General features: G+C 40.4%; 1 protein-coding gene across 1 annotated transcript in view; it reads left to right on the top strand.

Moving 5' to 3' along the window:
- Positions 1–23,172, top strand: part of DST (dystonin) — a 434,612-nt gene that overhangs the window by 307,609 nt on the left and 103,831 nt on the right. The window contains 9 exon segments of the mRNA XM_065400686.1: positions 901–1,109; positions 3,545–3,862; positions 4,272–4,438; positions 5,955–6,111; positions 6,611–6,737; positions 9,357–9,419; positions 12,677–12,912; positions 15,370–15,499; positions 20,386–20,585. Coding sequence (XP_065256758.1) covers positions 901–1,109; positions 3,545–3,862; positions 4,272–4,438; positions 5,955–6,111; positions 6,611–6,737; positions 9,357–9,419; positions 12,677–12,912; positions 15,370–15,499; positions 20,386–20,585 — 1,607 coding nt within the window.

Raw genomic sequence — 23,172 nt, 5'->3', positions numbered from 1 at the left:
GAAGTCTGCCTCATAAGAACATAAGAATGGCCATACTGGGTTTGACCAGTATCCTGTATTCCATCAGTGGCCAATGCCACATGCTTCAGAGGGAATGAACAGAACAGGCAATTATCGAATGATCCATCCCCTGTGCTCCACTCCCAGCTTCTGGCAGTCATAGGCTAGGGACACCCAGAGCATAGGGTTGCATCCCTAACCATCTTGGCTAATAGCCATTGATGGACCGATTCTCCATGAATTTATCTTATTCTTTTTTGAACCCCACTGTAGTTTTGGCCTTTACAACATTCGCTGGCAAAGAGTTCCACATGATGACTGTGCATTATGTGAAGAAATACTTCCTTTTGTTTGTTTTAAATCTGCTGCCTATTAATTTTATTTGGTGATCCCTGGTTCTTATGTTATATAAAGGAGTAAATAATACTTCCTTATTCACTTTCTCCACGCCATTCATAATTTTATAGACATCTACCATATCCCCTCTTAGTCATCTCTTTTCCAACCTGAAAAGTCCCAATCTTATTAATCTCTCCTCATACGGAAGCTATTCCATACCCTTAATCATTTTTGTTGCCCTTCTCTGTACCCTTTCCAATTATAATATATCTTTTTTGAGATGGAGTGACCAGAACTCCATGCAGCATTCAAGATGTGGGCGTACCATGGATTTATACAGTGGCATTATATTTTCTGTCTTGTTATGTATCCCTTTCCTAATGGTTTGTAACATTCTGTTTAGCTTTTTTAACTGCCACTGCCCATTGAATGAATGTTTTCAGAGAACTCTCCACTGAGGACTGAGCAAAAACAGAGTTAGAACTGTAGGATTGGGCTCAATGATTTTATGAGAAGTAAGGTGAAACTTTTAGTGATTTCCTTTCTATTTATTTCTTTCAGATGACATTGTTGGCAGATATGACAGTTTATCCAAGTCTGTGAATGAACGGAATGAGAAGCTCCAGATAACGTTGACTCGTTCCCTAAGCGTGCAAGATGGTTTGGATGAAATGCTTGACTGGATGGGAGGTGTTGAAAAGAGCCTTGAAGAACAAGGTCAAATGCCTTTGAATTCTGCTGCTATTCAGGATATCATTAGTAAAAATATTGTAAGTAGCATTCTTTGAAGTAAACATTTGCCTGCTAATTCAGATAATGTTTAACAATTTCAAGAAATAATTTTAGTCTCAGATCAAATCCTTTAATGGATACAAAATAAACTTTGAAATAAGTGGAGTTACCCTGATTTACATCAGGATCTGACTGTAATTATTTCTTCTTAAGAGTAAGGTGGGTATTGTTGTTATTATTCCTCAGTATTACATCATGGGGATTTTAAAAAACAAAAACATCCTTCACAACATACAAGACTTTGAAGCATAAGGGGGGAAAGTGACTGTCAAATTCCCCATGAGCCACCAATGAATCCTGACAAGGCGCTGGCTCCATAGGTTTTAGCAGTCAAGAGTCTTGGTAAACTCTCTGCAGAATTCCTGCATTCTAAATGCTCAAATGCACTCGTTCCACTTTGACTTTCCTTAGAATTCTTACATTGCCTGTGAGCACTGTCTTCTGGAGGTCACTGATCATGATACCTGGCACTCCTGACATGTAGAGCCCTGCACGGATACAAATTTATATGCGCGGATAGAAATCGGTATCCCCTGAATGGCAGGGCTCTCCTGGGAATCGCAGTGGTGAAAGGAGCAGAATGTGGGCCGTCACTCCCAGGAGCCAGCGCCCCGCCCCGGCAGCTCCTCCGGTACAGCTGTACCGCCCCCGTCCCTTCCACGCAGCTGTCTGCGTGACTGTGTCTCCTGTCTGGGTCTGTACAGCTGCACCGGAGGACAGGGCTGGGGGCGGGGTTGTGGATGGTACAGCTGTACCAAAGGAGCTGCCGGCGCAGGGCGCTGGCTCCTGGGAGCGGTGGCTCCACGTTTTGCTCCTTTCACCACTGCGGTTCCTGGGAGAGCCCTGCGGTTCAGCGGATACCGATTTCTATCCGCTGATATAAATTTGTATCCGCACAGGGCTCTACTAATGTCTTCTTGAGCGTCTCATTCATAACTTTAGGGATCGCTCCAAGAGCTTCAGTAATCACTGGGATCATCTTTATTCTAGATTTCCATAATCATTGCGATTTTTGACAGAGTTCTTCGTACTTCGCTATCTTCTCTTCTTGTTTCTTTTGTATATTTCTGTCTGCTGCTATGGCACTATCTATTAACATGGTCTTGTTTGTCTTCTGTTCGACAACAACAACAACGTCCAGCCTCTTTGGTCTGTGACAATTGCCAGATACCTAAAATATTTGTCTCTTCATTCTCTAGAGCAATGGTTCCCAAACTTGTTCCGCCGCTTGTGCAGGGAAAGCCCCTGGCGGGCCGGGCCAGTTTGTTTACCTGCTGCGTCCGCAGGTTCAGCCAATCGCGGCTCCCAGTGACCGCGGTTCGCTGCTCCAGGCCAATGGGAGCTGCTGGAAGCGGCACGGGCCGAGGGACGTACTGACATACCTTGGATGGTGCCTTCTTTAACTTGTATGCCACTGATTGCACTGATTTGCCCCTCTTTACAAATGCTGACACACATTTAGCCAAACCAACCTGTAGCTTGATATCTTCACCAAACTTCTCGACATGTGATCAGTCTCTGTATATCCTTTTATGACTGTCCATATAGTTTCAGATCATTTATTTATAATGACTGGTTAAGTGGTTGTTGCACTTTGCTGATATGATAATCACAATTTATCTCACAGCATCCATGTCAGCCGCACTGTGTTGCTACCCATGAACAGCACTGGTGATAAGGAATCCCCTTGAAAGATTCCTTTTTTAATTTGGACCTCATCAATGAGAGTCCCCTCCGGGTAGAGTCGAGTGTTCCAGTTAACCATAGATTGCTGCAGAAGGGAAATGATCTTTGGATGAACTTAATGCATTTTCAGTGTCTTGATGATCCACAAATGTTATATGGTTTGGGGTAGCCTAGCCACACCATTTCTAAGTTTTCTTTTTTTGTTTCTTCTGTGATCCTCCTTTTCAGTGTGAGGTGGGTGTTTTGTCCCTTTCATGTTTACTGTGCAACTGTTTTGCTCAGGAGGCAGCATTCCATTACAAGCTAGTGTTATCCAGATCTTTTTTGCCAGAATTGCCAGTAGAAGTTTCCACATAGTTTGCAAACACATGATTGATCTATAATTCATAGGATCACTGCTGCCGTCTTCCTTTTTTTATAGAGGACAGTTCTCCGTGTCTCCATCCATCTTGGACATCTGTTCTTCAAACATTTATTAAGTTATTCAAGCCACAATCTATGCACCCATCTGGTCTGGGTGCTTTCCAAATCTTCATTCCTCTCAGTGCCTCATCTATTTCTTTCTTTGATATTCCTGTGTATTCCTCTATTTTGTGATTTTTAAATTTTTCTTATTCTTATTGTTCTTCTTATATTATTATTATTATTATATGGTGAACCTGAGTTATCAGTGTCATTTCTTAAGACTCCTTTATAACCCCTCCACAATAATTGTTGCTTGTTTCAGATGCTGGAGCAAGGTATCGCAGGTCGCCAAAGCAGTATAAATGCTATGAATGAAAAAGTGAACAAATTCATAGAAACAACAGATCCATCCACTGCCTCCTGTCTGCAAGCTAGAATGAATGAGCTCTCTGTACGGTTTGCTGAAGCAAGTACCAGACACAAAGGGAAACTTGCAAAGATGGAGGAATTGAAGAACAAAGTGGAGTTGTTTGAAAGCCTGTCAGAAAAACTTCAGTCATTTTTAGACAAGAAAACTCAGGCTCTCAACGAGACTGATGCTCCAGGAAAGGATGTTACTGAAGTGTCTCAATATATGCAGGTATTGTACAGCTCCATTTGCACATAGTGTAGATTTCTGCCCTCACTTACTCAATTCATGGGGGGGGAGGGATAGCTCAGTGGTTTGAGCATTGGCCTGCTAAACCCAGGGTTGTGAGTTCAATCCTTGAGGGGGCCACTTGGGGATCTGGGGCAAAATCAGTACTTGGTCCTGCTAGTGAAGGCAGGGGGCTGGACTCAATGACCTTTCAAGGTCCCTTCCAGTTCTAGGAGATGGGATATCTCCATTAATTATTATTATTATTTATTTATTATAATTCATGGTAGTGCAGTCAATATAACAAGCTGGTTTCCCAACTTTAATAGAATAGCTAAGATCAAGGATTGAATTTTGAACAACTGATCATAGAGCCCAATATAAAACTGGCACTTTCTGTTCATTTCTACAGGAAACTAGTATGGCGTTGATAGATCATAAAAAAGATCTTGAAGTTTTGCATCAGCTTCTTGAAGAGCTTTCTGTCCATGGTCTCCCTGGGGACAAAGCATTGGCTTTAGAAAAGTTAAATGCCTTGACAAAGAAGTTCAAGGAAGTGGAAGAGACTGTGAAGGAAAAGTTAGTACAATAATTATTAACATATTTCCACTTTATATGCAAGCAATACAATATACATTTTGTAATGAAAGTCATGCTTTTGTATGTAGTGCATGGTGCTGATTAAGAAAAAGATAGCCCTCGTGTTTGAGAGCACACTGTAGGCTGTTTGAAGGTAAATGGTTCAAAGGCGGTATTGTCAGCAAAAAAGAAAGCAATCTTCACCTCCTGCCATGGTATTTGCAGCAGTGCTATCAGTTCTAATAGTAACTATTGCACTGCTTCTCAGATGGAATACAAGGTTCTGCATGTGCAAGCTGCTATTAAGTTATGATTGGAATGCAGAGGGTGAAAGGAAAACTAAAAGAATGAATTTACATTATGATTGGGCCATGTGTACAGAGAAACTAGATTTTCCAAATGTTGCTCATACCCACAAAATATGTTTGAGATCAGATTAATGAGACCAGGACACAAATGCTTCAGGTTCTGGTCCAGTCCAGAAACTGCAAACCAACCAAGTTGCCAAGGGATGTAAAATTCCCTTTTAAATGAACTGATATTCAAAATGATGTCTCAAAAACAAGGTAGTTACACCATGGGATATTGTCTCCGTTCAGTGTGCACATGTAATTGATGGCAATGACAGTATTGGGTATGAAAATCATGCTTAGATATTGTACAGTGTCAGACACTATAGAAAGATAGCTAGGTAGGCCTTCCCAAGAAACAGATTTTTAAACATTGTTATGTAGTGATTTTTCAAAATCCCAAACTTTCTGATGATCTAGGCATCACTCAGTTCTCTGGTTGTTATTTCACCGTGGTATCAAACTGCTGGGACATAGGGGACATGTACTATCACAAGTTTCCTCTTAGAGCAAAGTTCTTATTTGCTCACTACTCTCTCCCCTTGTTTAATCTCTCTATATTGCTGCTGTCAGAGACACTTTTTCTGTTTATTTTATGTATTATATCTCCCTTTTCCGCATCCCTTCTCCCACTGATGAGTTTTCTTGCAACCGCACAGAATGAAATTGTGATCTTCAAAGCATTGGGTCTTACACTGTCCTTGCTTTTATTGCATAGGATTATGTGTACTTAATTTATCAGCACCACTGAAATATCACTTCAGGATCAACTGATGGTTAGCTATAATGTATATAAGTTACAAGGTAGATTTAATAAGTCCCAAAACAAGAGGATATAATGGAGCCCTCATAAGTTTTGCTTCCCAAAGTCTCATCATCTCAAATTGGATCATTGATTAGAAAATATTTGAGGTTTTCAGCTCCACTGTTAATTATCTGCCTTCCTGAGGCAGATAACTTTAACAAAATTTTAGTTATAAGAGTAGTTTTTAATTGTACTGTAAATTCAGGGGCCTCTTCCATACTCATTGAAGTGAGTCACTAAGCTCTCATTGTCTTCAATGGCAGAAGGTTTGGGTCAATAATTACTTAGTTCTGTTGATATAATTTCAGAATGATTAATGTTTTTCTGTACTCAAGTTCTCTTGCTGTCTTTAATTGTCTAGAGAAGAGGATGTATCATCTTGTCAGGAACAAATGGATACTTTCAAGCGCCTTGTAGAATCTTTAAAGAAATGGATGAACGAGACAACAGATAGGATTCCAGCTGTGCAACCCTCTTTAAATACAGAGGATTTAAAGAAACCATTGGAAGATATTAGGGTGAGAGGCTGTATATAAGAAGGGATACTATTGCTGATGGAATTTTGGCAGCTGTTAATAACATAACAGCATGAAGTTAAAAGACAAGCTTTTCAATTTGTTTCTAATATTGTGCAGTGTCATTTATATATCTATATGTTTTGGGAGGAATATTCTCTTTTAATTGGCAGGCATCAAGTGTTAGTATTTTCCATGGTGATACCCACACACCCAGAGATTTTAAGGTGCCTTATGTGCCACTTTCCCCCTTTTACTCTGCTAGAGTTAGCAGCCTGCCATATCTACAATACATAGCAGTCAGGATAATAGCGCATGCAGTCTCACTGACACTGCCAGTAATACCATTCTTTGGGTTTTATGATGCGTTACACAGGCCAAAAGCCCAGTATCTTCCCTAAAGGCCTTGTGCATCCCTTTCTCCATGCGAAGTATTTCACATTATTTTGTTCCTTTTAAAAATGTAGTGAACAAACTGAAATATTACATTTTGGTTACTCAGAAATTAGAAGAGGAATGGACTTTAAAAGCACCTGAAATTGAGAAAATGAAGAGCAGAGGAACATCATTATGTAACCTAATCAGTGCTGTGACTTCCCCTGCCAAATGCAGGGCAGCGTCAAAAGCAGGTACGCATTTGTATGATCAGCTAACCCCATTCATTGTAAATGTTCAATTTAAAAATAAAATGTCTCGCCTGTTGAATAAATGGGATGTCATTGGGTTTGCTTAGTAAATTTAGTGCTTGTGTAAAATCAGTTTACCACATTGATCATCCTGAGCACTATTTGGCTTGACTGTCATTTACACTAAGGCTCTGGCAGTTTACATTTACTTTGACTCCTTTACACTCCCAGAGTGATGTAAAGGGGCCTTAGTGTAAATGAGAATCATGCCCTAAAGTTACAGAACAGGCACAAAATGAGCAGTGGAAGTGCAAGCTTCTTCACTCTACCAATAAGCCTGTGTCTTGGATTAGACACTTTTGGAGGTAAAAGGGTGGTTTAGTCTGTATGCCCATTCAGTGCTTGATATCACCTCTGAGTCTGCCAAGCAGTGCTAATTTAGACCCTAATGCTGCAGACACTTAGGCACATTCATACCTTTGCTCCATGAGCACTGTTGACATCAGTGAGATTGCTCATATATGTAAAGTTAGGCATGTGCTTGAGAGTTTGCAGGATCATGGCCTTTGTGGTGGTGAGGACACTTGTCTGTTTAAAAGATGAACTGAGATGAGCAAGCTCATTTCACATGCAGTAGAGCACTTATCAGCAACCAGATAACAACAGTTTTCAATAAACATCGACATGAGTTGGAGCTGAACCGACAATATGGAGGAGAAAGGACTCCCTCTCATATTAACACTCCCCTGAGCCAACCTATCCTGCCAGGTTGCAGCTTCAGCTTTTCTTTGTAATCTAATTTTAAAGAGGGTAAATCTGTGTATTTCAGAGTTTGAAGTAGTACCCATCACAGTAGCATGTCAGTGCTTAAATGTTGGTTTGTTTTACAGATACGGGGAAATACTGTTAAACGGAATTTAAACAACTTGGGCAGAATACACATAGGGTGCCATAATGGCAAGAAAGGCATTCTCAGTCAGGGCCCCAGACCTTCTGAACTTGCTTCTGGATATGGTCCAAAGAGGCTCTGACTTGTCAACCTTCAAAACATATCTTCTTAGAGTGGCTAGTGGGAAAAGTTGTATTGCTTGTGGGGCAATATTTGGCAAAAGTGGGGCATTTTTTCTTCTCTTTTGCTGAAAATGGCGGTAGTTGCTTCTGGTTTTATCCTGGTTTGTTTTTTCAATAAACTGTGAAGGGTACCTAGATCCTGGGATAGGAGACCTTTTTTTCCTCTTTGCCCATACATCCAAATAAATAAATGGGACAGCAATTAACAGCCAGTGTATTCCTCTGCCCTCACCAGGCACGTGCAGTGCTGCAGATTACTTATAAATAACTGTAAATGCAAGAGTCCCCTTGATGAGCAATGCTGCATATTCTCTGGGGTTGTGTGGCAGGAGGAGAGTACGGGGATAGAAAACCTCTTTCTTAAGGTGGTCAGTACTTATTTTCTTGTATGTTTCATTTTGGAGAGTGTGAATATATGGCCTGTTTCTGTTCCCCTTGAATCAATGGGAGCTTTGGCACTGGGAACAGAGTTGAACCCATAATGGGCAGAGGTGCAGTAGTTAAATATCTGCAGTTCTTGCAATCCAGATAAAAGTTGAAGCTGTAGTGTTACCAAAAAAAATGTGAAAATGGTGTTCACTTATAATCAGTACACAGTTTTATCAACTCAGTGTTTTTCCTGATATATAATATGGTTTTCTGTATGCAGATATTTGATATTCTGTTTGTACTAGTGAAAATCCTCCAGGCAACAAAGGATAGACAGATCCCATCATCGTGTTATGGGGGCAACCAGTTTTCCTTCCTGATTTATTTTCTCTCACCATAACCCAGCTGCCACTGTTGTGGTACTCACTTTCCAGCTGGTGATCAGGGATGAATGCACAGCCTTCTCCAAGGCAACCGTTCATTCTGCTCCATTAATCGGTCATCTGGGAGTACTCCATATACATGTAGTAGATTCTGGAGGTGACTCTCCTTCCCCTCCTCATTTCTATTTTGTGGTTTGCCTGCTTTTCACAGGTTCCCAAACATCTTTGAACAGTTTAGGGAGATAATCCCACTGAAATCAGTAGGACTACCTGTGTGAGTAGCTGCTCATCAGTGGGTGTAAAGGCTCCATAATCTGACCCTGATTGTGGGATCATTTGTGCAACACTTGATCAAGATGAGTAGAATCTTACTGAGAGCCCGGTTCTGAGTGACTTGTCACACTGAAATCAATAAAAGTTGCTGGTAGATAACCTGTGCTCAGTGTGAGTAAAGGTATCAGAATCTGGCCCTAAGAAGTAATCTCTGATTTCAACGGGATGACGTGTAGGGTTCATTGTGCTTATAGTGCACACTCCACAGGAAAAGGTGGTACAGACCAATGTAATAGGTATGGAACAAACTAAATCAAAGTTATGTATCCCAAGTGTGATATGTCTGTGTTTCATTCCATGTTGTTTTAATATGATAATTAGAGCTGCACTTCATATCTGAAACTGTTATTTTGTAAAGAATTGTGATTTTGGTGTGAAAAGGCCTCAAATATTCCCAGAGGTTGGAGAACTGAAATTGCAGCTCCTATGAGCACTACATTGCTAATTTTCTTTCTCTCATCTGTAGGTGGAATAGTAGTAAATGGTGAAGGAGCAACTTCAGGTACTCAAGGTTTCCTGACAAATAAAGGTGAATAATTACTAAATAAGATTCGGAGATGTGACAAAGACATGTGATGGTGCACTAACATGTTTAGTCATTGGCGTGGAACACTCTAGAAGATTAGGGTTCCTCAATAACAAAAAATTACAATGTAATCTATAAATGCAAATCACTTATGCAGAACTATAATGAGAGATTTTTTTTTTTTTTACAAAACAGTATTATCAATAACTATTTTTAATATTTCATTAAAGATGGAGGGCCAAATTCTCACTCCCCATTGCACAATATGCATATCTCCAGAAAAGTGGTGTAAATATATATAACATACATACTTTAACATAAGCTGCAGTATTCAGAGGTTTCAAAAATTGCTTACATGGAGGTTTCAAAAATTGCTTAACACATACATCCACCCGCCCATCCAGCATGTATTGTACCAGCATGTGTGATGTACTCCATCTCCGGAATGAACTATTTTATTGCGATTCTGTGTACAAGAGCCAAAAAATCTTATCGCGTTATAGGTGAAACCGCGTTATATCGAACTTACTTTGATCCGCTGGAGTGTGCAGCCCCGCCCCCCCGGAGCACTGCTTTACTGCGTTATATCTGAATTCATGTTATATCTGGTCGCATTATATCGGGGTAGAGGTGTATGTTCAAACATGTACAACTTTATAGTTGTTTGAAACATTAAGATAAAATTTGGCATTTCTGAAGCTCTTATAGAATGTGTACTAAAATGAGGTCATTCATAAGTAAGGCTACGATTTGGTCATGGAGGTCGCGGAAGTCACAAAATCCATTACTTCAGCCCGCAGCGGCTGGGAGCTGCAGGGTACCACTACCTCCCACGGTGGCCGGGAGCTGCGGGGTACCCCTGCCTCTCGCAGTGGCAGGGGTCCCCCCCGCAGCTCCCCAGCTACCGAGGGCGGGGTGGAATCCCCTGGAGCTCCCCAGTCCCCATGGGCAGTGGGGAATCCATGGTAGCTCCTCAGCCGTCACCACCACCGGCGGGGAAATCCCCTGCAGCTCCCCAGTTCCCACGGGCGGGGGAATCCCCTAGAGCTCCTCAGTCCCCGCAGGCAGTGGGGGATCCCCTGCAATTCCCCAGTCCCCACAGATGCAGGGGACCCCTGCAGTTCCCGAGCCACTGCAAGTGGCAGGGGAACTCCCGCAGCTCCCCTGCCTGGGGCGAATCCCCCAGAGCTCCCCAGTCCCCAGGTGGCGGGGATCCCCCACAGCTCCCCAGCTGCCACAGGCAGGGGTCCCTCCCAGCTCCCAGCCATGGGGCAGGGGCTGCTGCTCCCAGCCACAGCTGGGCAGGGTGCTGGACCCTCCTCCCTTCCCTTTTTGTCATGGACATTTTTAGTAAAAGTCATGAACAGGTCACACCTTCCGTGAATTTTTGTTAATTGTCTGTGACCTGTCCGTGAATTTTACTAAAAATGTCCATGACAAAATCGTAGCCATATTCATAAGTAGTGTCGCCATGTTAAGTTTAAACTAGGGCTGTTGATTAATCCCAGTTAACTCACGCGATTAACTCAAAAAAATTAATCGCGAGTTATTGCAGTTTTCATCGCACTGTTAAACAATAGAATACTTGAAGTTTACTAAATATTTTTGGATGTTTTTCTACATTTTCAAATATATTGATTTCAATTACAACACAGAATACAAAGTGCACAGTGCTCACTTTATATTATTACTTTTATTACAAATATTTTCACTGTAAAAATGATAAAAGAAATAGTATTTTTCAATTTCACTGTAGTGCAGTTTACAAATATAGAAATTTTTTCGTTACATAACTGCACTCCAAAATAAAAAATGTAAAACTTTAGAGCCTACAAGTCCACTCAGTCCTACTTCTTATTCAGCCAATCACTAAGACAAACAAGTTTGTTTACGTTTACAGGAGATAATGCTGCTGGCTTCTTATTTACAATGTCACCTGCAAGTGAGAACAGGCATTCGCGAGGCAATTTTGTAGCCGGCATTGCAAGGTATTTACGTGCCAGATATGCTAAACATTCATATGCCCCTTCATGCTTCGGCTACCATTCCAGAGTACCAATCCATGCTTCCGTGCTGATGATGCTCGTTAAAAAAATAATGCATTCATTAAATTTGTGATTGAACTCCTTGGGGGACAATTGTATGTCTCCTGCTCTGTTTTGCCCTCATTCTGCCATATATTTCATGTTATAGCAGTCTCGGTTGATGACCCAGCACATGTTCGTTTTAAGAGCACTTTCACAGCAAATTTGACAAAATGCATAGAAGGTACCAATGTAAGATTTCTAAAGATAGCTACAGCACTCGACCCAAAGTTTAAGAATCTGAAGTGCCTTCCAAAGTCTGAAAGGGATGAGGTGTGAAATATGCTGTCAGAAGTCTTAAAAGAGCCAACACTCCAATGTGGAAACTACAGAACCCAAACCTCCAGAAAAGAAAATCAGCCTTCTGCTGGTGGCATCTGACTCAGATGATGAAAATGAACATGCGTTGGTCTGCACTGCTTTGGATTGTTATCGAGCAAAACCTGTCATCAGCATGGACACATGTCTCTGGAATGGTGATTGAAGCATGAAGGGACATATGAATCTTTAGCACAAATATCTTGTGATGCTGGCTACAACAGTGCCACACGAACACCTGTTCTCACTTTCAGGTGACATTGTAAACAAAAAGCAGGCAACATTATCTCCTGAAAATGTAAACAAACTCATTTGTCTGAGTGATTGGCTGAACAAGAAGTAGGACTGAGTGGACTCGTAGGCTCTAAAGTTTTCCATTGTTTTATTTTTGAGTGCAGTTATTTTTGTACTTAATTCTGCATTTGTAAGTTCAACTTTCATGATAAAGAGATTGCACTACAGTACTTGTATTAGGTGAATTGAAAAATACTATTTCTTTTTCTACAGTGCAAATATTTGTAATAAAAAAGAAAGATAAAGTGAGCACTGTACAATATCTATTCTGTGTTGTAATTAAAATCAATATATTTGAAAATGTAGAAAACATCCAAAAATATTTAAATAAATGATATTCTATTATTGTTTAACAGCAGGATTAATTGCGATTAATTTTTTTAATCGCTTGACAGCCCTAGTTCAAACTACAAGTGACCATAACATATTCAACTGTCTCATTGTATTGCATAGATTTTTTTCCATGGCTTAGATATTGTAACTTTAAATGTTTCTGAAGTCCTGTACAGAAGTCTTTCAAAAGGCCTATATTTTTTAACATATATTTCCCCCTTCCTCCCACAGAACTGACAGCTGTTCAACAGGCTATGTCAGATGTAAATCACAGTTACGAGGATTTGGGAGCTTTACTGAAGGAAAAGGTTTCAGAACTGGAAAGCATGCTTTCAAAGATGCAAAATGTTCAAGAAGAATCAAACTCAGTGATGCAGTGGCTGCAAAAAATGGATAAGGCTGCCACAAGCTGGGAAGCGGCTCCTACTGATAGTGAAGCTGTTAGAACACAAGTAGAACAACATAAGGTACTCCGTGTATATGAAGAAAACTGTCAATTAAGGACCATATGAAATTTTGAACAGAATTCTCTGTTGAAATTAGTGGGGGAGTTCTTCTGAATAACTGATGCCACAATACAGTCCCATATTAGCACTATATATAGAGGGTTTTTTTAAGTAAGTCCCATAAATATGCCAAACAAGGGCAGAGCAAATCTGGCAAAATGTATAGCTAAAATAAAAGAAGAGGAATTGTTCATGTCAGAATAATTTTGACTACAAATTTAAATAGATGAAGGTGTACTGATCATGCAACATCCCTTCAATTTTGAGTTTATTTGCTTACACATAAGACTTGAAGGGCTCTATCTAACAGAAAGCCATTTCTGCAACTGTGCTAGTCCACTACAGCTCCACAGATCTTCCACACTGTGATGCTGCAGAGACTTACTCTACATGAAGGCAATGATTTCCTCGCAGACGCCATGTCATACTTGTTAATTTACATGGCCATTCAAGATCCCCCACTAAAATTATTATAAGAGAATCGCTAAAGCAGCAGTAGGCTCCCAGCTCTCCTCATCATTGGGGACAGATGTTCCCCATCTCCTCTCTAACAATGATAGGTAGGGTAAGAGCACAAATATTGTGTATGGGTGTACACTTAAAGGGAAATGCACTCTGCCTCCGTGTACAGCTACTGAAAGGGAAAATCCTGCCCTCACCTGTGACTGTGAACATCCAGTATTTTATTGAGGTTGCACTGGTATAAATGAAAGCAGAATTTGACCCAATTTGTATACTTTTTCAGAATTAGTTGGTCAGCATTAAATGCTCATAACTTTACATCTGGTGACCAGAATTTCCTCAGACTTAACTGGTATTCAGCCCTAAAAATGAAACCACTTTTGAAAAGATGTGCTCTTTTGTTTCTAAAACTGAATGTTCAGAAATAACAAGCAGTGGGACCTCCTTAACTCATATGTACTTAAAGTAGTGTGTGTGTGCACACATAGATAAAGGAGTACTTAGCCTGGATGGAGTCTTGCCATTGACTTTACTGGGCTTTGGACTGGGCCCTAATTACAGAGTTTATTAAAGACAGACAGACCTCAGGTTGTCTTTGCTGACTTTGCCTGGTAGTAATAGAAACAGGGACTTTTCTTTTGTCTTTTTCTTTCTTTAAAAATGGGTGGACATTTAATGTAAAAATTATTCTAATGTAGTGTTAAGCACTCAAAAGTCAGGAAATAGAAAAGGTAAAGCTGAATGCACCATTTTAACTCTGGTTACTTCTAGTTTTAGACCTAGATTGAGGATCATACAGATCAGTAATGGCTTCTGTCACTGCCTGCCTTCTCCCCTGGGTGTGTCTGGACCCTGATAGTCATACCCAACTCATGTTAATGTAGATCCCTTCTTTTTATACTAACACGGCTGCTACTCTGAAACCTGTCTTTTTATATGTTTCTCTTAGTGCAGTTAGGCAAACAACCTTTTGCACAATAATACGTTTTGGCTATTACAGAATATTTATACTAGAACCCTTTTCCCCTTTTGGGGCTAAGTATAGGGATTACTCACTTTTGTCATGTATAGGAGCTCCTGTGGGGTTTTCAGTCTCAGTTGGGGGAGCAGAACTTGTTCAGGCTAGGAAGTTTGCCATATGAGGAGAGATTAATAAGACTGGGACTTTTCAGCTTGGAAAAGAGACGACTAAGGGGTGATATCATAGAGGTCTATAAAATCATAACTGGTGTGGAGAAAGTAAAAAGGAAGTGTTATTTACTCCTTCTCATAACACAAGAAATAGGGGTCACCAAATGAAATTAATAGGCAGCGGGTTTAAAACAAACAAAAGGAAGTATTTTTTCACACAACGCACAGTCAACCTGTGGAACTCCTTGCCAGAGGATGTTGTGAAGGCCAAGACTATAACAGGGTTCAAAAAAGAAATAGATAAGTTCATGGAGGATAGGTCCATCAATGGCTATTAGCCAGGATGGAGAGGAATGGTGTCCCTAGCCTCTGATTGCCAGAAACTGGGAATGGGCGACAGGGGATGGATCACTTGGTGATTACCAGTTCTGTTCATTCCCTCTAGGGTACCTGGCATTGGCCACTGTTGGAAAACAGGATACTGGGCTAGATGGACCTCTGGTCTGACACAGTATGGCTGTTCTTATGTTCTATGGGGTTTTGAGGACCTAGTTTATATGAGTTCTCCTCATTCCAGGGTCCTTTGCCACTGTTAATATTAGGGATTATACAGCAGTGCACTCCTTTTTTTAAATAAAATGGCCTGTCACTGTATACATGACCAACCTTTGTAAAGTTCTTTGAGACTTGAAAAGCACTATGTAAGTCCTTGATATCATTATGAGGATTTTTGTGTTTGTCATCATCATATTTTGGAATTAAAAAGATCTGTGCAATATTTTTAGTTTTCTGTTTACTTAAGTTTATTGTTTTACTTCATTGTAGCTATTTGAAACAGAATTGAAGCAAAGTGAAAATAAAGTACAGGAGCTGAAGGACAAAGTGACAGAGCTGTTGGAGAAGAATCCACATTCTCCAGAGGCACCCAAATGGAAACAGATGTTGGATAAAATAGGTACTGCAATGTACTTGCACTAGGGCTCAGACTGATTTTGAAATTGCTAAATTTTTAGTCATTTCAGCATACCACCAGTCACTAGAATTTTGATGATCTTACCTGTTTTCTCATAAACCCTGGACAAAATTCCACTTTCTGCACAACAATGTAACTCTAGAGTCTGAAGTCAATGAACTTACTCTGGATTTACACTGGTGCAACAGAGAGCAGAATTTGGCCCCCTGTTTTCAGAGGCTTTATCATTTATCCATTTCAAACTGTGTGAGGCTAAGCTTGAAGGTCAGTTGTTGATGCATATACTGACACCTTTTGTAAGGATATGAAGAAAATTAACTAGGACAAATCAATTTCTAGAGCATTAGTATAATACAAAGAGCACTTGGGGCTGCTTTTAATGCTTTCCTTCATGCTGTTTTTCCATGCCCTAGTGGGCTTTTGTCATGTATGGTTTTTAGAGGCTTATTGCCATTTTTCAAAACAGATTCCTTAAAACTTGCCCCCCAAAATGGAAATTTCCACTTTTGGACAATAGCTACTGAAGTATATGCACGATATAATTTTCACATTTTTTAAAAAATGGATTGTTTATATTTTAAAATAAAGTTTAGTTTTGCAATTGCTCATTGATTTTAATATACATTTCTATAACATCAGTATTTATTCCAATGGTGGTAAAAAGTTAGACTGGAAAAATTATGAAGGAGCTCAGAATTGGTCCAAGGCCCATATGATTTGAAAGAGAATTAAAGCAGCAAAAGCAAGGCTCAGAGAGAAGTGGCACAGTAGGAAGGTGGAGCAAAGGCATTACAGGGGTGGGAGACTTGGCAAAGAAGACATGAAAGAGGAGAAACATAAGGTAGATTTGAGCGACTACACAAGGAGCATAAGAAGAATCCAAAGAACATGAGTAGAAAATAAAACATTAGAGCTGAGGAGAAAATAAAACATTAGAGCCAATGAGAAAGCGTAGACAGAATCAGAGCACCACAGAAGGAGGTGACAGAGTATAAGAGCTACACAAAAGGGGATAGACAAACAAGAGCTGTAGAGGGATAGGAATTGCTTATGGGAGCAGAGAGAGTGTCAGACATAGAGGAATTAATGTAACACAGAACTGAACCTAGTAATAGCAATAAAGCTATGCTATTTCACACCAACTGATTTGGTACAGCTACTTATTTTTAGTTCTTACTCATTAATTTTAGAGGCATTTTTAATAACTTTTTTATACCTTATTTTATGTTAGCCATAGGTCTTACTTGTGCCTGGTGGAACACCAGCAGCTCCACTAATGAAAATTACTGTGATACAGTAACTCCTCACTTAATGTCATCCCGGATAACGTTGTTTCGTTGTTACGTCCCTGATCTATTAGTGAACATACTCATTTAAAGTTGTGCAATGTTTCCTTATAACATTGTTTGGCCGTGAGGGCTTGGAACCAAGGTGGGCTGGCACCCCCCCCAGCGCCTCCCACCCCTGCCAGCCCCGTGGATCAGCAACTCCCCCCTCCCTCCCGCCTGCAGCAATCAGCTGTTTCGTGGCATTCAGGAGGCTAGGGGGAAGGAGCGAGGAAGCGGCATGCTCGGGGAAGGGGGTGGGGTGGAGGTGGGCCTGGGGCAGAGCTGGGGTTGAGCACCCCCGGCACTTTGGAAAGTCGGCGCCTGTACAGCCATGCATATGCCGTCCGGAGGAGGGAGTGGTGCACTCCAGCGGGATAGCATGGGTTCATCATCATGATCAGTTTCCACAGGGAAGTGTTTGCAGCCACTGCTGTGTGTCTATTGTGTCTCCTCCCTCCTGCCTCCCTCTGTGCTGCCTGGTAGAGTGTGAGGCTACATTAACTCTTGAGGGCTCAGCTGAGTGCTAGTTCATCATTTAGCAGCAAGGCATTCCCTGGGAAATATCCCACCTGATATCAACATGGTTGCTTTAGGAGATGCTCAGTGAGCTCATGAGTAAGGCCCCAGACAATCCTCTGATTAGCGACTGCAGGGAGATTTGGGGAAAGGGGAACTGCTGCTAACGTGCATGAGCAAGAAACAGAAGGGGCTCAAGGAGCTGACATAGGATATTGTTGCAGTGGCCCTGTGAAAGTCTGTTTTAAATGTAATGGTGGAGGGCTATGTATCGCTCTTCATGCAGATCGGGGCGGAAACTACTATCGCAACAGACATTATAGTGAACTATAGTAAACAGCCATTGTTGTTTACACTGTGTCGGTACAAGTACAGTTTTCCCTGAATATTTCTAGCTCGTTGTGATTGTACAGTATCACCCAGCATCATGAGTCAAAAACACCCAGCAAGTGATAGTGGAGTGCCTAGCAGTAGCAGTACCACTAGCAGTAAGAAAACCATTAGTTTGGGTATTAAATTAGACGCTTTAAGGCGTTTTGATGCAGGTGAGCATGCGGTGGACATTGGCATCGCTCTAGGTCTTACTCCGACCACTATGAGAACAATTCTCTGATCAGGGCTAGTGCTCAGTGTGTAATACCGCTTAGTGCTATTAAAATAAGTCAATCAAGAAGTAGTTTGATGGAAAACATGGAGCATCTTCTCTCAGTGTGGATAGAGGACCAAAACCAGCAGAATATACCTCTAAGTTTGCTAGTGATACAAGCTAAGGCAAACAGTTTGTATGACAATTTGAAGAGAGACCAAGGTGAAGGATCACAGACAGAGACGTTCACGGCAAGTCGGGGATAGTTTGATCGGTTCAAGAGGCTCTTCCACCTGCATAACATCAAGATGTCCGGTGAGGTGGCTAGTGCTGATACTGCAGCAGCTAAAACATTCCCCGACTATCTCAAGAAAATAATTGAGGAAGGTGAGTCTTCAGTGTCGATGAAAGCAGGGCCTCCAATGGAAGAGGATGCCTGAACAGACTTACATTTCCCGAGAGGAGAAGACAGTGCCCGGATTTAAAGCAGCTAAAGACCGCCTAGCCTTGTTTCTAGGTGGTAATGCTGCCGGAGACATGAAGATGAAACCGCTGACAGTGTACCAATCCAAAACACCACGAGCTCTCAAGGGATTTTCAAAGGAACATCTTCCCATCATTTGGAGATCCAATAAGAAGGCATGGATAATTGGAGCTATTTTTTCAGAATGGCTGACTCTCTATGCCATCCCTGTGTGAAAGGAATACTGTACCAAGGAAAATCTTGATTTCAAGATTTTATTACTTATTGATAATGCACCGGCTCATCCAATCAACCTGGACGACCTTTGCAAAAACCTCAAAGTTGTCTTTCTGCCACCTAACCCACATCACTCATCCAACCCATGGACCAAGGTGCCATCGCTGCATTTAAGGCATATTACTTATGCCATACTTTTTAACCAGCTCATCAGAGGCACCGATGGGGAAGGTAAGCCTATGATTCAGCAATTTTGGCGTGACTACAACATCCGCAAGTGCATCAGTAACATTGGTGAGTCCTGGGCTGAAGTTACTCAGGCATGCATGAATGGTGTGTGGGGGAAGTTGTGGCCTGAATGTGTCAATGACTTAAAGGGATTTAAATATGTTGTCCCCGCAATGAAGAAAAATATTCTTGGCTTGGCCAAGAAAGCAGGTTTTGATGAGGTGGAAGAAGCCGACGTTACACAACTTCTGCAATCACATGGAGAAGAGCTAACCAATGAAGATCTGATGGAACTAGAGGTGACAAGAGCAATGGAAGAAGCAGGCCAAGAAGTAAAAGAAAACGAACCCATTGAAATTTGACTGCCAAACATCTTTCTGAATCTTTCCAAATGATTGAATCTGGCTTGCAAATCCTTAGTGATGACGATCCTAATAGGGAACTCAGCTCCAAGTGGTTAGGGGAGTTGGTCGTGTAATTAATTGCTATAAAGAAATTTACCAAGAAAAAAAAAGGAAAGCAAAATAACAATCTCTAGATCTGTTTTTTCAAATTGAGACAGTTCAGCAAGAGGAGCAGCCGCTTGATCCACCCTCTGACTCCACCCCCTCACCCAAGCTTCACAATCATCATTGCTGAGTACAGTATTAAATTGTTTAAAATTGTTTAAAACTTGTACCTGTATTACAATTGTTTAAAACTTTTACTGTCTATGTATGTAATGTCTTTTGTCTGGCGAAAAAAATTTCCCTGGAACCTAATCCTCCCTGTTTTCATTAATTCTTATGGGGAAATTGGATTCGGTTAACATTGTTTGGCTTAAAGTTGCATTTTTCAAGAACATAACTACAACGTTAAGCGAGGAGTTACTGTAATGATTCCTGCAGAAATCTAGGACCTACATTGTTTTGCCTCAATTGCAGTGTAATTCAGGAGTTAGTAATAAAAAGTTCAAAGGAGCATTTATATCCATCTGTCTTACCTAGCTAGCTCATCTCTCTGTCTAAGAAGAAAGTCTAAGGGTAACATTTTCAAAAACACCTAAGTGACTGAGGAACCTAAGTCCCATTTTCAAAAGTGACTTAGGCACTTTGGCTCTTGAGTCTCATTGACTTTCAATGGGACATAGGCTCCCAGGTGACTCACACTTTGAAAATGGGACTTCAGCTTCTAGGTCACGTAGGTGCTTTTGAAAATGTTAATATAAGTCTAAATTTGAGCTCTTGGATTTATTTGATGGGATGGTGACTTAGTCCTGCAAATACATGTATATTTACTGTGCTGAAAATTCCCTACATAACTAAATTAATCAGAGGGCTTACATTCAGGTATACACTATGGGTATATTCTGAGTCATTGCACCAAGGAATCTGGTGTTAATATGCACAGAGCATGGTAGCATTATTAGAAAGAACTGTTTATATATTGTGTATACAATCTTATGTCTTACAGCCACTCTGCTAGAACATAAATGCAATATGTTATTAAAATTATCACTATTTTATGATAGATTCCAAATGGAAAGAACTCAATCAGGTTACAGCTGACAGACGACAAAATCTCGAAGAGTCCTCAAATTACCTGACCCAGTTCCAGACAACAGAAGCTCAGTTAAAGCAGTGGCTTATAGAGAAAGAGCTCATGGTCAGTGTGCTTGGACCACTGTCAATTGACCCAAATATGCTGAATACACAGAAGCAGCAGGTCCAGGTGAGTTTTGGTTGCTTATATATGTTAAGTGAATAACATTTTCTGATCTCTTTGCTAAGGTGCTTTTCATTTGAACACCACAGTCAGCAGAAGTTTGTTACAACAGTTTATCAGTAAACATCATAACTAACTTAGTTCGGATGGCTACGATATTCACACACACACACACATGCGCGCACGATATTCACACAGACACACACACACACAGACAACAAACAAAAACAAAAAAACCCAAAAGAACAAAGAAAGATCAAAAGATCTAAAAAATGTGCAGAACTTATCCCTAGGGAGATACCTGATAATACTGAGCCTCAAATAAATGTTTCTGTTTTGACCATGTTGTGATACTCTTGTGAAATGGTCTTTTGAAGTTTGATTAATTTGAGTGTGTAAGTAGCTAATAACTTTTTATGAGCAGTTCTCTTACGAAATGTATAGTGTTTAGAAAATGCTCTTTTGAGGTTTTGTCCCTTTGATTGTGCCTGTAGCTAATAAACATTTGAAAACAAGTAAAATGCAGGACTGAGCAAAGGAAGTTAGAAGTTACACACTGAGAAACAAAGAAGGAAGAGAAAGTATAGGGAAAATCCTCTAGTTACAGAAATAGAGTGAAATGTGACACCAGTAAAAAGAAATCAAAGTTAAATCAGACAAAGTAGCAGAAGCTACAAATTTTTATTTTAAACATTTCTGTTCCTGCCAGTTAATCTAAACCGTGAGGAGATGTTATAATCCTATTTTGCACAAAATGTGATTGAAACTGACGTTTCCATGTAAGTTATCAGTGATTAGAAGAGAGTTTAAAAAATGAACTTTCTTGTAATACCTTTATAAAAAAAATTGGTCAGTCTGTAAACAAACAACAAAAATTAAAAATTTAAACAGCCAGCATGAGACTATCAGGTATCACTTAACAGTCATTAAAAGTTAAACCTGATATGCCTTTAAAAGGAAAGGTTTGCAATATCTGTAAAATGAAACTGTCATATACGTCCCTTCTTCTCTAAGCATTGTGACTTATTGCCAAAAAAATTAATACTGAGAGCCACAGATATAAACTTTAATAAATCTTACAATATACATTCAGTACTTCCGTGAATCAATTCAAATGTTCTCTGTGCTAAAAGAATATAGTCCAGTTTTATGTTTCTATACACCTCCTTTGATGTTAGGACAAATTTCAAAACTGCCTGGGAAAGAAAACACGGCTTGAAACAAAATGCTGATTATTTTACTTGGTACTGTTCCTTAATTTCTATAATATTAACAAAATTCAATGTTTGTGTCTGCTGATTGAATTCCCATTTGGTAATGAGGTACAATATGAAAACGTGCCTTATTTTTTCTATAACTCCTGAAAGTTTCCTCTCTATAGCAACAGAATTGGCTGCCCAATCGATTCCCTTGATGTAATAATTGTAAAACAAGTTTCAGAGTAGCAGCCGTGTTAGTTTGTATCCGCAAAAAGAACAGGAGTACTTGTGGCACCTTAGAGACTAACAAATTTATTAGAGCATAAGCTTTCGTGGGCTACAGCCCACTTCTTCGGATGCATATAGAGTGAAACATATATTGAGGAGATATATATACACACATACAGAGAGCATGAACAGGTGGGAGTTGTCTTACCAACTCTGAGAGGCCAATTAAGTAAGAGAAAAAAACTTTTGAAGTGATAATCAAGATAGCCCAGTACAGACAGTTTGATAAGAAGTGTGAGAATACTTACAAGGGAAGATAGATTCAATGTTTGTAATGGCTCAGCCATTCCCAGTCCTTATTCAATCCTGAGTTGATTGTGTCTAGTTTGCATATCAATTCCAGCTCAGCAGTCTCTCGTTGGAGTCTGTTTTTGAAGTTTTTCTGTTGTAAGATAGCCACCCGCAGGTCTGTCATTGAATGGCCAGACAGGTTAAAGTGTTCTCCCACTGGTTTTTGAGTATTATGATTCCTGATGTCAGATTTGTGTCCATTAATTCTTTTGCGTAGAGACTGTCCGGTTTGGCCAATGTACATGGCAGAGGGGCATTGCTGGCACATGATGGCATATATCACATTGGTAGATGTGCAGGTGAACGAGCCCCTGATGGTATGGCTGATGTGATTAGGCCCTATGATGATGTCACTTGAATAGATATGTGGACAGAGTTGGCATCGGGCTTTGTTACAAGGATAGGTTCCTGGGTCAGTGTTTTTGTTCAGTGATGTGTGGTTGCTGGTGAGTATTTTCTTTAGGTTGGGGGGTTGTCTGTAAGCGAGGACAGGTCTGTCTCCCAAGATCTGTGAGAGTAAAGGATCATCTTTCAGGATAGGTTGTAGATCTCTGATGATGCGCTGGAGCGGCAAATCTGACATCAGGAATAATAATACTCAAAAACCAGTGGGAGAACACTTTAACCTGTCTGGCCATTCAATGACAGATCTGCGGGTGGCTATCTTACAACAGAAAAACTTCAAAAACAGACTCCAACGAGAGACTGCTGAGCTGGAATTGATATGCAAACTAGACACAATCAACTCAGGATTGAATAAGGACTGGGAATGGCTGAGCCATTACAAACATTGAATCTATCTTCCTTTGTAAGTG

This window comes from Emys orbicularis, chromosome 3 (genome assembly GCF_028017835.1).
Source record: "Emys orbicularis isolate rEmyOrb1 chromosome 3, rEmyOrb1.hap1, whole genome shotgun sequence".
Lineage (NCBI taxonomy): Eukaryota > Metazoa > Chordata > Testudines > Emydidae > Emys > Emys orbicularis.
The sequence above is the reverse complement of the archived record's forward strand: the minus strand, read 5'-3'. Positions and strand labels throughout refer to the sequence as shown.